General features: G+C 43.6%; 1 protein-coding gene across 7 annotated transcripts in view; it reads right to left on the bottom strand.

The window, feature by feature from the left end:
- Nucleotides 1-914: 914 nt before the first annotated feature.
- The window catches only part of LOC115203779 (pro-neuregulin-1, membrane-bound isoform-like), a 127,751-nt gene continuing 113,054 nt past the window's right edge, over nucleotides 915-15,611 (bottom strand). For 5 of the 7 annotated variants that reach the window (XM_029768763.1, XM_029768759.1, XM_029768761.1 and 2 more), the window contains 3 exons: nucleotides 9,965-10,095; nucleotides 3,347-3,547; nucleotides 915-2,074 (listed from right to left, as the gene is read on the bottom strand). In XM_029768763.1, the coding sequence (XP_029624623.1) occupies nucleotides 1,363-2,074; nucleotides 3,347-3,547; nucleotides 9,965-10,095 (1,044 nt within the window). In that variant the 3' untranslated portion in view covers nucleotides 915-1,362. The remainder of the gene's footprint in view (nucleotides 2,075-3,346; nucleotides 3,548-9,964; nucleotides 10,096-15,611) is intronic. The other 2 variants (XM_029768760.1, XM_029768762.1) reach the window with 2 other exon arrangements.

The following is a 15,611-nucleotide window of genomic DNA, read 5'->3' as shown; positions in this document are numbered from 1 at the left end:
GGCAGGTCCTCAACAGACATCACCGGCAACAACATCGTCTATGGGCACAAACCCACCGTCGCTGAACCAGACAGGACTGGTAAAAAGTTCTCTTCACTGACGAGTCGCGACTTTGTCTCACCAGGGGTGATGGTCGGATTTACGTTTATCGTCGAAGGAATGAGCGTTACACCGAGGCCTGTACACTGGAGCGGGATCAATTTGGAGGGGCAGGATCCGTTATAGTCTGGGGTGGTGTGTCACAGCATTATCGGACTGAGCTTGTTGTCATTGCAGGCAATCTCAACGCTGTGCGTTACAGGGAAGACATCCTCCTCCCTCATGTGGTACCCTTCCTGCAGGCTCACCCTGACATGATCCTCCTCAATCCCATTGAGCACGTCTGGGACCTGATGGATCGGAGGGTGAGGGCTAGGGCCAATGTCTGGGAACTTGCAGGTGCCTTGGTGGAAGAGTGGGGTAACATCTCACAGCAAGAACTGTAAATGTAAGAACTGGCAAATCTGGTGCAGTCCATGAGGAGTAGATCCACTGCAGTACTTAATGCAGCTAGTGGCCACACCAGATACTGACTGTTACTTTTGATTTTGGCCCCCCTCATGACTTACAAATATTTAATCATGTTAATCAGAATACACATTCAACATTCTTCCTAGGTGATTGACTTGGTAATTCATGTGTTATTAGCTAACGGGCCAAGAATAGCATAAAAAAATACTAATCAAATTTTCTTTTACCATTTGAGTCAACCAAAAGTGAGTGGGGAAATCTTGAAATCCTGTATAATATTTTGGTGCTGTGTTAGGTAAACAATAAATACTTTGTTGTATGCACCTCTGTTAGTAGGCTATGACTGCATTACTGTAAATGAGGAGAAAATGACATGCACTTGAACACATAAGCAACACCGCAGATTCAGTAGAATACCATTGTATTGAGCTTACAGTGAGTAGTTCATACAGGTCATTATAGGTAATGCATAGTGCTGGTGGATTCTTTTGTTTTAAGGGTCAGGTAGAAATGCCAACAGCGAGATTAAAGTTAAGAATATATGGACCAGAGTCGTGATGCAGTTCCCTTAAGCACACCAAATGGAAATTAAAGGCACCATTGATATTTTTCTCCATTGAAATACTATGAACCATTGGTATATAGTAGTGTATGGCACTTTCTTTCATGACATGAGCATATCTGTACACATTTCTATTTACTTATAAAATATTTTATTCACTACTTCGCTAAAATAAACATTCTTTCTTTTTTTGCAAATATTGAATTTATAGAAAATAAAAGTTTAGTAGTGACTATTTATTTTTGAATCTGACATAAGTATTTTTCTAAGTGATATTTTCATTTTTGACATTATACAGCAATTGGATCTTGGTTGGCGATGATGCTGGAAAACCTGGCTTGCAGGTCATCCTGTGGGGAGAGTCGGAGTGCTGGGTAAGTTCTGCAACTGTCTGTGGGCAGCTCCACACCTGCAGCCATGGAGTCCTGTAAGCTCAGGAAGGTTGTGTCCTCTCCCATGCGATAGTCCTCCTCCGTGTCGCTCTCCGAGCTGCTCCTCGCTCTCCGAGCTGCTCCTGCTCGGTCGTTGGACTCCGTTTTGTGGCCCGCCACGTGGCCGTTGGGCTTTGTGCTATTGGCACGGTGGCCATTGCTGCTGTTTGTGAGTTTTTTAGGGAGGCTTTGCGGGGGAAAGGTTGGTACCACAACCGTGGCGGCGACCGCCTCGTACTCCTGTGTGGTCTCGTAGTTGTCGGTCTCAACAATCCTCAGCGGGCTGGGCGGGGGGCTGTGGGCCTTGTGGCCATAGTTGTAGTGGGCAGAGTTCCTTTTGGACTGGCTGTGGTGGTGGTCAGGGCGCGGCGGCTTGTCACGGGGCCACAGCGGGGTGATGAACAGCAGGGGGTGCTCCTCTTCGCCAGAGGGGCTGACTGCCACCGAGGGGACTGAGGTGGCCAGGCTGGACAGTGGGGCCGAGATCTCAGAAGGAGGGGAGGCCAGGGTCATGGGAGAGAGCAACTCCACAGGAGACAGGCGCGTTGGGGTGGTCATTGCTGATACATACCTGACAGACAGAACCAAAAGAGAATCCACTATCGATTAGGAACATAAAAGTGAGAAAACAACTGTATGTATGGACACCACTAGAATCCTTATTAGGGACACATACTGTTAACACATGCTTTTTAGCTAAATTAACTAAATCCATAGCATTGCATTTTGTTCCCTATTGGTACAGTCAAATCCTCAAGTGCACATCCAATGAGCGTAGGCTCCTTTACTGAAGTGCAGTGCAATTCACCAGTCTCCACTCAAAGACTTTATTTTTTACATTCCTCTACTCTCGTTCAGGATACACATTCATTCCCGATCCATTTCATCAATCAGGTGTAGGACTCTATAGGCTTTTCTCTTAGTATGTGTGGGGAGGACAGAGACACTGATGTGAAGAACACTGGAGCATTCGTCTCCGTCTGCCCCAGCCAGTCATTAGAGTTATGTGCACAGATGGGTCCTCTCTGACACAGTGTGGCCTGTGACCTTTACTGCACAGCTCGACTCTGACAACACGGTTACGTCTGCGCTCATCAGCACCACATTGGTTTACTAATGAGGATTTATGAAGTCATCATTGTCCATTAGGTTTGATCTAGGAGGGACTGTTTGTGAAGTCTAAATATAGGTGTCATGTGTGCTCCCTCTCCGGCCTCTAGGTCTCCAGGCTGCTCATTATGGTACACACCTGTCACCAGCGTTATGCGCACCTGCACATCATCAGATTCACCTGGACTCCATCACTTCCCTGATTACCTTCCCTATATATGTCCCTCCCTTTGGTTCATTCCCCAGGCGTTATTTTTTCTGTTTCTTGTCTGTGCGTTGTTCGTGTTTCTTGTTTTGCATTATGTTGTGTTTATTTATTAAAACACTCCCTGAACTTGCTTCCTGACTCTCAATGCACATCGTTACAATAGGACAGCTCATAGGAAACCTCTAATAATTAAAAAAATAACTATTTCATTCAGAAGAAAGAAAATGATAGCATTGCAATGGAAATACCACAAATCTTGGATTAAATCTTGGTTTACTGTATATTTCTTTAAAAAATGCCATAATATATAAAGTTAACGTTATTCCCTAAAAATGATTATCAAGTATAATCTCTAAAATACACATTATTCTTAAATGGATATATCTATTTAACTCAGGTCATTAAGAAGTGGCAGACACTATCATTAGTCACAAGCCCTCAATTAGTTGTATGGGCTGAAGGGGGGTTATTGTGTGTAAAGCAGCACGTAGCACCATTAGCTACATTAGGGAATCTTTCTCCTACCTGTCTCTGTACGGCGTGTCCCTGAAGGAGTTTGGCGTGTCTCGGGTGTTCTTTAGGTAGACACTCAGGTCTCTGGCGCCGGCCGTGGCGTCCAAACGACCCTGGTGGATGGGCGTGGCGTGCCGGCTGTTCTCCGTTGATGACATCACCAAGACAGAGCAGCTGTGAGAGAAGGCACTCTCGCTGCGGCAGTTGCTCCAGCTGAGGGGAGACAAAGGAGAATGAAGAGGGTAGACAGAAGAGGGGAATTAATTGCTTCTCTTAAATGACGGCAAAACACTGGCTGCTTCAGACACTGACGTAAGCTGTAAACACGTTAAAACATGTCTATTGCAAACCTGGCTTCAAATACTTGTAGAAATAATTTCAAATACTTCAGCTGGGCTTGATTGAGCTTGTCCGGCTTAATGGACCAATAGAATAGTCCCACATTTGCTAAAACTGCCTATCTTGCACTCCAAGCAGGCTAGAACAAAACCACAAAGTATTTAAAGGATTAAAATGGCACTTAAACCCAGGTTGCTCTACATGTTCAACCTGAGCCTCAGTTGTCCTATTGTAGTTAATGTTGCACTACAATACATTGTCCACTGCTGATTTACGGTTCAAGATCACAGAACCGCTTTCCTTGTTGAATCCAGCGACAATCATTCAGTGAGCGAGGTGATTCGCAGCCATTCATGTAACAGGACGGGTTATCATTCTATCAACCGCCAACTGACAGAGACTAATCACAACAGTGCGATTCAGACATAGGAAATGTATGCCTTTCCTACACACGCCTTTCCTACGCACTTCTCAGTATTTAGTATTCAGACTTACCATATTTAGTAACATAATGCGCTCTGCGGGTGTGGATACCTTGCAAGCTCTGAATACATTTAATTAAACCGCTGAAAACCCTCCCACTTGCTAGCCAACATATTTTCTTGTGGAGTTTCCATTCAATAGGGTTTTCAGTACATTTATCTTAAGCCATCCCTTTAAATACGGTGTGCCTTTTAGTTAGAATTTTGTTGACACACTCACTAGAATATATTCAGAATATTAGGGATCAATGAAAGAAAGCCATCTAAATATATAGATATTACATTTTGTCTCCGTTTCAGCACCAATTGGTAGATTAGAAAAAACTTTTATTTTGTAGATTATTTCAGTTCAGGAAAGTATTAATGAATCATAAAAAACTGGTTTGGAGAGCCTTTACGCAAATGGTGGTTTTTATTCATTCTGAAAATTTCCACAATCAGTTCTTCAACCCATGGTAATGTTGGAAGATTAGTGTACATAGAATTATAGTATGGAGAATAGTGTTCAATAGTAGGCTATACCCTCATCTATTGCTTGCACTAACCATGGAACTGTGTGATGACACGGCCAAGTATTGCGCAATGCATCGGGTTCAAACTGTTCCACAACTGCTCCATAACAATTGAATTAGCCAACATGGCTTTTTTTAATATTATCAACTGTAGCTAATGATCCTCAGCAACAACCACACGGCCGCGACATTGTTTACAGAGGAAGCAAATTAATGTAAACGAAACAATGTAAATAAATGGAATGATAATGTAGGCTATACAGTACCAACTGAAGGGAACTAACAATAGTTGTGTGGTTATTAGGCCTACTGATGGTAGATATTAATAGTCATACAGGGCTCCACGAGTGGGCTAAAGGTGGCTTAGCCCCCTCAGTTCCAACTTGTGCCCCCTCAGTTTTAGTTTTATGTCCCTATATAAAAATAGCAAAAAACTTCAAATGATTGAGTGACAGGTTGGCGCAAAAAAATACAGATACTTTCCATTGTGCTGTCAGCACAATGGACAGAGCGCACCGTGGTGTGTGTATGGGGGCTATGGAAAGCCACTGGGGTGGTTAGGTATGACTCCTTTGCGTTTCCATATAAAGCAGGAAAAAACACTTCTCATCTATTTGGTAGGCTAAGTGAGTAATGTGATACGCCTCCGCTTGTAATATTTGAATTAAGTTTATAAGGGCGGAGTCAAGTTTACCAGTCAGGCCCTGGTGAGGACGCCGTGTTGGAGGCTGAACTGTCTCTTTCCTGCTCCTCTGCTGTTCTAATAATGGGCCCTATGAGAGAACACTCCCTTACCTGCTTCAACAAAGGCCCATGTGGGGAAGTTTGTGCCCTCACATTGCCAAAAAGTTAGTGGACAGTGTTTAGGGCCTGGGCAAAGAGTTCATCTGCCTCGGGGCAACTGCTATGATGTTCCTTTTTTGTTCCTTTTTTGCTCCACTTATCTACATATACCAAATGGACAAACCATGTTGGTCAATATGTATCATGTACCATTCTGCCTTGCTGTCACAAGTTTGGGTAGTGTGTGCATTTAAGAGGGGTGGTCAGAAAATACTGAACCGTAAGGATTTCATTTGAAGGGAAAATGACCACTGCTATGTCCTGGCAATGTTTGACGTTACTGCTTATGTGTGAGGAATGTGTCACGAACATAATTTAAACTGTCGAGACCAGAATAAGGGGAGGGTGTGTGGCAAACACTGCTAGAAGGTCCTTATTTTACGCTGATACAGCGCAAGGGAGATAGGTTGTTGTGAAATCTGTAGCCTGTAACTTCAAAAGCACTCAATGATGTCAAGAGTCTCTGCATTTCAACTTTATGTGTATTGTGATATAGCATGATATAAGCAGCATTCAATATAATTCCAATGCAAGAACCTCGATAAATGTAGCCCCCTCATCGATTTCAACTTCCCCCTGACGCCGGGTCTGATAATAGTGGTAAACATTTAACATGATAGAAATAGGAAACAGAGAAAATTGGGGTAGCTTATGATTACGACATTCGAGAGTGCCCATCACTGTAAGTTTGCATTTGTATTTATTATGGATCCCCATTAGCTGATGTCAAAGCAGCAGCTACTCTTCCTGGGGTCCAGCTAAATTAAGGCAGTTTATACAATTTTAAAACATTACAATACATTCACAGATTTCAAAACATACTGTGTGCCCTCATGTGTGTGTCTATGTGTGTGTGTGTATGTATGTGTCTGTGCCAATGTTTGTGTTGCTTCACAGTCCCCGCTGTTCCATAAGGTGTTTTTTTTACCTGTTTTTTAAATCTAATTTTACAGCTTGCATCAGTTACTTGAGGGAGTGTTATCTCCATGTGGAATAGAGTTCCATGTAGTCATAGCTCTATGTAGTACTGTGTGCCTCACATAGTCTGTTCTGGACTTGGGGACTGTGAAGAGACCTCTTGTTGCATGTCTAGTGGGGTACGCATGGGTGTCCGAGCTGTGTGCCAGTAGTTTAGACAGTTTCAGTTTCAGACAGCTCGGTGCATTCAACATGTCAATACCTCTCATAAATACCTCAATACCTCTCTCCACTTTCAGCCAGGAGAGATTGACATGCATATTATTAATATTAGCTCTCTGTGCACATCCAAGGGCCAGCCGTGTTGCCCTGTTCTGAGCCAATTGCAATTTTCCTAAGTCATTTTTTGTGGCACCTGATCACATGACTGAACAGTTGTCAAGGTGCGACAAACCTAGGGCTTGTAGGACCTGCCTTGTTGATAGTGTTGACGACTTCTCGCCGTCTAAGCTACTACTGCATCAATATGTTTTGACCATGACAGTTTACAATCTAGTGTTACTCCAAGCAGTTTAGTCATCTCAACTTGCTCAATTTCCACATTATTTATTACAAGATTTAGTTGAGGTTTAGGGTTTAGTGAGTGTTTTGTTCCAAATGCAATGCTTTTAGTTTTAGAAATATTTAGGTCTAACTTATTCCTTGCCACCCACTCTGAAACTAACTGCAACTCTTTGTTGAGTGTTGCAGTCATTTCATTCACTGTAGTAGCTGACGTGTACAGTGTTGAGTCATCCGCATACATAGAAACTCTGGCTTTACTCAAAGTCAGTGGCATGTCGTTAGTAAAATTTTTAAAAAGCAAGGGTCCTAAACAGCTACCCTGGGGTATTCCTGATTCTAACTGGATTATATTTGATAGGCTTCCATTAAAAGAACACCCTCTGTGTTCTGTTAGACAAGCAACTCTTTATCCACATTATAGCAGGGGGTGTAAAGCCATAACACATACGTTTCTCCAGCAGCAGACTATGATCAATAATGTCAAAAGCTGCACTGAAGTCTAACAAGACAGCCCCCACAATCAATTTCTCTCAGCCAATCATCAGTCATTTGTGTAAGTGCTGTGCTTGTTGAGAGTCCTTTCCTATAAGCATGCTAATAGTCTGTTGTCAATTTGTTTAGTGTAAAATAGCATTGTATCTGGTCAAACATAATTTTTTCCAGAAGTTTACTAAGGGTTGATAACAGGCTGATTGGTTGGCTATTTGAGCCAGTAAAGGGGGCTTTACTATTATTGGGTAGCGGAATGACTTTAGCTTCCCTCCAGGCCTGAGGGCACATGCTCTCTAGTAGGCTTAAATTGAAGATGTGGCAAATAGGAGTGGCATTATCGTCTGCTATTATCCTCAGTAATTTTCCATCTAGATTGTCAGACCCTGGTGGCTTGTCATTGTTGATAGACACAATAGTTTTTTCACCTCTTCCACACTGACTTTACGGAATTCAAAAGTACAATTCTTGTTTTTCATAATTTGGTCCAATATACTCGGATGTGTATTGTCAGTGTTTGTTGCTGGCATGTCATCCCTAAGTTTGCTTATCTTGCCATTAAAGTAGTTTGCAATATCAGTGGGCTTTGTGATGAATGAGCCATCTGATTCAATAAATGAAGGAGCAGAGCTGGCTTTTTTCACCAAAATGTCATTTAAGGTGCCCCAAAGCGTTTTACAATTCTTTATATTGTTTCATGGTGTAGTTTATTTTTATTTAGTTTAGTCACATGATTTCTTAATTTGCAAAACGTTTGCCAATCAGTTGGGCCGCCAGACTTAATTGCCATACATTTTGCCTCATCCCTCTCAACCATACAATTTTTCAATTCCTCATCAATCCAAGGGCATTTAACAGTTTTATAGTCATTTTCTTAATGGGTGTGTGCTTATTAGTAACTGGAATAAGTTGTTTCATAAATGTGTCAAGTGCAGCATCTGATTGCTCCTCATTACACACCACAGACCAGCAAATATTAATCAACATATGAATCACTACAAAACTTATTTTATGACCTCTTATAGACTATATTAGGCCCAGCCTTTGGAACTTTGGTTTTCCTAGATATGGCTATTATATTATGACCACTACATCCTATGGATTTGGATACTGCTTTAGAGCAAATATCTGAAGCGTTAGTAAAAATGTGATCAATACATGTTGATGATTTAATTCCTGTGCGGTTTGTAACTACCCTGGTAGGTTGACTGACAACCTGATCCAGGTTGCAGGCACCTGTTACAGTTTGATGTTTTTTCCTGAGTGGGCAGCTTGATGATAGCCAGTCAATATTTAAATCACCCAGATAATATACTTCTCTGTTGATGTCACATACATTATCAAGCATTTCACACATATTATCCAGATAGTGACTGTTAGCACTTGGTGGTCTATAGCAGCTTCCCACAAGAATTGGCTTTAGGGGAGGCAGATGAACCTGTAACCATATTACTTCAACAGTATTTAACATTAGATTGTCTCTAAGCTTTACAGCTTTTTCTTTTCGGTAGATGTTATAACCATGTTTTGCTACCACTGTATCATCAAAGGTATTATCTAAGTGAGTTTCAGAGATAGTCAGAATATGAATGTAATCTGTTACAAGCAAGTTATTGACTTCATGAACCTTGTTTCTCAGGCTACATAAGTTAAAAGGCTGTACAGTTTAAATTCTGCATAACGGCACAGCATTTCTTAAGCTGTACTGTGGGATATTGATATGTTGATATGCTTCAGTTTGCTACCATATGACTGGTTTCACATCTCCATCGATTATAAGGTAAAATAAATCTAAAACAAGTGTCATTAATATACACAACTCCCTTATCGAAACGGATTACTCATTTACCTAGCTCTTATCAATAGCTCTTATCAAGTTCTAAATTACAGTGCGTGGAGAATGGTGTTATTTCTATCAGAAAGCATAAAGTAGATGCTATTTCCACTTGGAACCGGTAGATTCACTAGATGTTATTCATGGTTTCCTCGCGTGTAAAGGTGGTGGAATTATAAGGGCATTAAGTGAAGGTCAGAATACGGCGTATCTGTAGACACACCTGCTTTATTCAATCTCCACCCCAAACGGAGAGCAGGTGAAAAACACACTATTCTCATGCTTAAGTTCAAGGTCAGAATACGCATGCCTTAACTGGGGTTGGAATTCCCCCCAATGTGAATTCATTGCTTGACATAAACGGAGGGAAAAGAGGAAAGGAGGAAAAGCGGGTTTGGCTGGGGTAAAATGAGAAGGACTTCGATTAAGATAGCGTAGAGAGGCTGTAATGCACGTTGACAGTTATGACAGATTGAAGGAGATGAAAAGAACATTATCTAATAGGACTTTATCTTAGACACATTATTACAGTATCTTCTTAGAGCAAGCGCTATTGCTCATCTCTTTCTAAAAGTGGACGGCTTTTACAGATGGGAGGAGAGGAAGGAAAGGAAAAGGAAAGCTGTCATGTAGGATTGTATAGTGTTACCTTTGACTGGAGGTGTGGGTGACCGTTGTGGATTGATGCACTGATGATGTGTACTGGCTCGTGGAGAAAGACATTTCCATTTCCTTCACGAGTAGATGCTGTGTGGGCAATGCATTTTTAGACACAAATTGCTATAAGAAGGGAAACGGGAAACAATCAAAAGAAGCGTCAATAATAAGGCCATGAAATCACGTTCACATTATGACATGTGCTGATACTGTAGCTCTATGTACTCTGAAACAAGTCAACAAAAAAATATACAGTGCCTTAAGAAAGTATTCAAACCCCTTGACTTTTTCCACATTTTGTTGTTTTATAGCCTGAATTTAAAATTGATTAAATTGAGATTGTGTCACTGGCCTACACACACACACAACAGCCCATAATGTCAACGTGGAATAATGTTTTTCGAAAAGAAGGAAACCGCTCAGGGATTTCACCATGAGGTCAATGGTGACTTTAAAACAGTTACAGAGTTTAATGGCTGTGATAGGAGAAAACTGAGGATGGATCAACAACATTGTAGTTACTCCACAATACTAACCTAAATGACAGGATGAAAAGGAAGCCTGTACAGAATAAACATATTCCAAAACATGCATCCTGTTTGCAATAAGGCACTAAAGTAAAACTGCAAAAAATGTGGCATAGAAATTAACTTTATGTCCTGAATACAAAGCAGTATGTTTAGGGCAAATCCAACACAAAACATCACTGAGTACCACTGCATCTGTCACGCCCTGACCTGAGAGAGACTTTATTATGTCTCTATTTAGGTTTGGTCAGGGTGTGATTTGGGTGGGCATTCTATGTCCGTTCTATGCTTTGTATTTCTTTGTTTTGGCCTGGTATGGCTCTCAATCAGGGACAGCTGTACATCGTTGTCGCTGATTGGGAGTCAAACTTAGGTAGCCTGTTTTCCTTTGGGGTTTGTGGGTAATTCATTTCTGTTTAGTGTTTTGCACCTGACAGAACTGTTTGGCTGTCGGTTTCTTGTTTTTTTGTTTAAAGTGTTCTATCTTTAATAAATTCATGATGAGCACTAATCACGCTGCGCCTTGGTCTACTCTCTTCAACGACGGTCGTTACAGAACTACCCACCAACAGAAGACCAAGCAGCTTGGTTTAGAGCATCGGGGTGAAGGATGGACATGGGAGTTGGAACGTCAACTCTGAGAGGACAAGCGAAGGGAGCTATGGGAACCTGAGAGGCAGCCCCCCAAAAAATGTTTGGGGGGGGCACACGGGTAGTTTGGCAGGGCCAGGGTTGAGCCCTAAGCCAACTCCCCGGCATACCAGAGGCAGCGTGGTACTGGTCAGGCCCCGTGCTATGGGGTGATGCGCACGGCGTCGAGGCCGAGTATCCACAGGCCGGTGTGCTCGGGGCCAGCGTCCTGCATTTGCCGGGGGGAAGTGGGCACCCAGCCAGTACGGGCGGTGCCAGTCCTGCGCTTGAGATTGCCAGTGCGCCTCTACGGTCCAGTGTATCCTGCTCCCCGCACTAGCCCTGAGGTGCGTGACTTCAGTCTGGCACCTCCAAAGCCAGCCCCACGCACCAGGCCTCCAGGGCGTCAGCCCAGTCTAGTACGTCCTGTTCCCGCTCCTCGCACTAGCCTTGAGGTGCGTGTCTCCAGTCTGGTACCTCCACTACCAGCCCCACACACCAGGCCTCCAGTGCGTCAGCCCAGTTCAACTCGTGCTGTTCCTGCTCCTCACACTAGCCCTGAGGTGCGTGCAGTATCCAGTCTGGCGTATCCAAAGCCAGCACCACGCACCGGGCCTTCAGTGTGCCAGCCCAGTCCAGAGCTTCCGACGACAGTAGCCCGTCCAGAGCTTCCGGCAACAGTGCCCCGTCCAGAGTGTCCGGCGACAGTGCCCCGACTAGAGATGGCCCACAGTCCGGAACCGAGAGAGACGGCCCACAGTCCAGAATCGTGAGAGTCGGCATACAGTCCGGAACCGAGAGAGTCGCCCTACAGTCCGGAACCGAGTGAGACGGCCTACAGTCCGGAACCGAGTGAGACGGCCTACAGTCCGGAACCGAGTGAGGCGGCCTACAGTCCGGAACCGATTGAGGCGCCCTACAGTCCCGCGCAGCCAGAGTTGCCCGCCTGTCCTCCGGCGCAGCCAGAGTTGCCCGCCTGTCCTCCTGCGCAGCCAGAGTTGCCCTCCAGTCCGGGGCCCGTGGCGAGGGACCCCGCTCTAGAGGCGCCACCTAAGTGGGGTGAGCCAGTGGTGGAGCGGGGTCTGCGTCCCGCTCCAGAGCCGCCACCGCGGAGAAATGCCCACACAGACCCTCCCCTATAGGTTAAGGTTTTGCGTCCGGAGTCCGCACCTTTGGGGGGGTACTGTCACGCCCTGACCTGATAGAGCCTTTTTTATGTCTCTATTTAGGTTTGGTCAGGGTGTGATTTGGGTGGGCATTCTATGTCCGTTTTTCTATGCTTTGTATTTCTTTGTTTTGGCCTGGTATGGCTCTCAATCAGGGACAGCTGTACATCGTTGTCGCTGATTGGGAGTCAAACTTAGGCAGCCTGTTTTCCTTTGTGGGTAGTTAATTTCTGTTTAGTGTTTTGCACCTGGCAGAACTGTTTGGCTGTCGGTTTCTTGTTTTTTTGTTTAAAGTGTTCTATCTTTAATAAATTCATGATGAACACTAATCACGCTGCACCTTGGCCAACTCTCTTCAATGACGGCCGTTACAGCATCATGTTATAGGTATGGTTGTCATCGGCAAGGACTAGGGAGTTTTTCAGGATAAAACTAAACGGAATAGGGCTAAACACAGGCACAATTTTAGTGGAAAACCTGGTTCAGTCTGCTTTCCAACAGACACTGGGAGACAAATTCACCTTTCAGCAGGACATTAACCTAAAACACAAGGCCAAATGTACACTGGAGTTGCTTACCAAGATGACGTTGAATATTCCTGAGTGGCCTAGTTAATATTTTCACTTAAATCTATGGCAAGACTTGAAAATGGCTGTCTAGACATAATCAACAACCAACTTGACAGAGCTGGAAGAATTAAAAAAAGAATAATGTGCCAATATTGTACAATCCAGGTGTGCAAATATTGTTATTCACGTCGGCACCAACGATGTAACAGTCAGAGGTCACCAAGCACAACATAGCTTCAGCGTGTAAATCAGCTAGAAAGATGTGTCGGCATCGAGTAATTGTCTCTGGCCCTCTACCAGTTAGGGGGAGTGATGAGCTCTACAGCAGAGTCTCACAACTCAATCGCTGGTTGAAAACTGTTTTCTGCCCATCCCAAAAGATAGAATTTGTAGATAATTGGCCCTCTTTCTGGGACTCACCCACAAACAGGACCAAGCCTGGCCTGTTAGCCAGCCTGCTAGCTTAGTGCAGTCTGCCACTAGCACAGTCAGTGTAGTCAGCTCAGCTATCCCCATTGAGACCGTGTCTGTGCCTTGACCTAGCTTGGGCAAAACTAAACATGGCGGGTTTCGCCTTAGCAATCTCACTAGAATAAAGACCTCCTCCTTTCCTGCCATTATTGAAAGAGATTGTGATACCTCACATCTCAAAATAGGGCTACTTAATGTTAGATCCCTCACTTCCAAAGCAGTTATAGTCAATGAACTAATCACTGATCATAATCTTGATGTGATTGGCCTGACTGAAACATGACTTAAGCCTGATGAATTTACTGTTAAATGAGGCCTCACCACCTGGGTACACTAGTGACCAAATCCCCCGCGCATCCCGCAAAGGCGGAGGTGTTGCTAAAATGTCAATTTACCCCCAAAATTAAGTTTTCATCTTTTGAGCTTCTAGTCATGAAATCTATGCAGCCTACTCAATTACTTTTTATAGCTACTGTTTACAGGCCTCCTGGGCCATATACAGCGTTCCTCACTGAGTTCCATGAATTCCTATCGGACCTTGTAGTCATAGCAGATAATATTCAAATTTTTGGGGACTTTAATATTCACATGGAAAAGTCCACAGACCCACTCCAAAAGGCTTTCGGAGCCATCATCGGCTCAGTGGGTTTTGTCCAAAATGTCTCCGGACCTACTCACTACCACAGTCATACTCTGGACCTAGTTTTGTCCCACAGAATAAATGTTGTGGATCTTAATGTTTTTCCTCATAATCCTGGACTATCGGACCACCATTTTATTATGTTTGCAATCACAACAAATAATCTGCTCAGACCCCAACCAAGAATCATCAAAAGTTGTGCTATAAATTCTCAGACAACCCAAAGATTCCTTGATGCCCTTCTAGACTCCCTCTGCCTACCCAAGGACGTCAGAGGACAAAAATCAATTAACCACCTAACTGAGGAACACAATTTAACCTTGCGCAATACCCTAGATGCAGTCGGACCCCTAAAAACTAAAAACATTTTTCATTAGAAACTAGCTCCCTGGTATACAGAAAATACCCAAGCTCTGAAGCAAGCTTCCAGAAAATTGGAATGGAAATGGCACCACACCAAACTGGAAGTCTTCTGACTAGCTTGGAAAGACAGTACCGTGCAATATCGAAGAGCCCTCACTGCTGCTCGATCATCCTATTTTTCCAACTTAATTGAGGAAAAAAAGAACAATCCAAAATGTATTTTTGATACTGTCGCAAAGCTAACTAAAAAGCAGCATTCCCCAAGAGAGGATGGCTTTCACTTCAGCAGTAATAAATTCATGAACTTCTGAGGAAAATATCATGATTGTTAGAAAGCAAATTACGGACTCCTCTTTCAATCTGCGTATTCCTCCAGCGCTCAGTTGTCCTGAGTCTGCACAACTCTGCCAGGACCTAGGATCAAGGGAGATACTCAAGTGTTTTAGTACTATATCTCGACACAATGATGAAAATAATCATGGCCGCTGCTTCCTGTGCTTGGCCCTCCTATGTTGAACATAATAAACGGCTCTCTAACCACCGGATGTGTACCAAACTCACTAAAAGTGGCAGTAATAAAGCCTCTCTGTAACGAGGGTCGTACAAAGGAGACCAAGGCGCAGCGTGTAAAGTGCTCATATTTTACTTTTATAAAACAATAAATCAAAAACAACAAAAACGACAGTCAACAATTCCATCAGGTTACAAGGAACAAAACAGAAAACAACTACCCACAAAACCCAAAGGTAAAACAGGCTGCCTAAGTATGGTTCCTAATCAGAGACAACGATAGACAGCTGCCTCTGGTTAGGAACCATACTCGGCCCAACACAAAGAAATACAACGCATAGAATGCCCACCCCACACCCTGACCTAACCACATAGAGAAACAAACCCTCTCTCTCAGGTCAGGGCGTGACACTCTCTTGAAAAAGCCAAACCTTGATCCAGAAAATATTAAATATTATCGGCCTATATCGAATCTCCCATTCCTCTCAAAGATTTTAGAAAAAGCTGTTGCGCAGAAACTCACCACCTTCCTGAAGACAAAGTATACGAAATGCTTCAGTCTGGTTTTAGACCCCATCATAGCACTGAGCCTGCACTTGTGAAGGTGGTAAATGACCTTTTAATGGTGTCAGACCAAGGCTCTGCATCTGTCCTCGGGCTCCTAGACCTTAGTGCTGCTTTTGATACCATCGATCACCACATTCTTTTGGAGAGATTGGAAACCCAAATTGGTCTACACGAACAAGTTCTGGCCTGGTTTAGA

The sequence above is a fragment of the Salmo trutta genome, chromosome 12 (genome assembly GCF_901001165.1).
Source record: "Salmo trutta chromosome 12, fSalTru1.1, whole genome shotgun sequence".
Classification (NCBI taxonomy): Eukaryota; Metazoa; Chordata; class Actinopteri; order Salmoniformes; family Salmonidae; genus Salmo; species Salmo trutta.
This window is presented reverse-complemented; position numbering and strand designations above follow the sequence as displayed.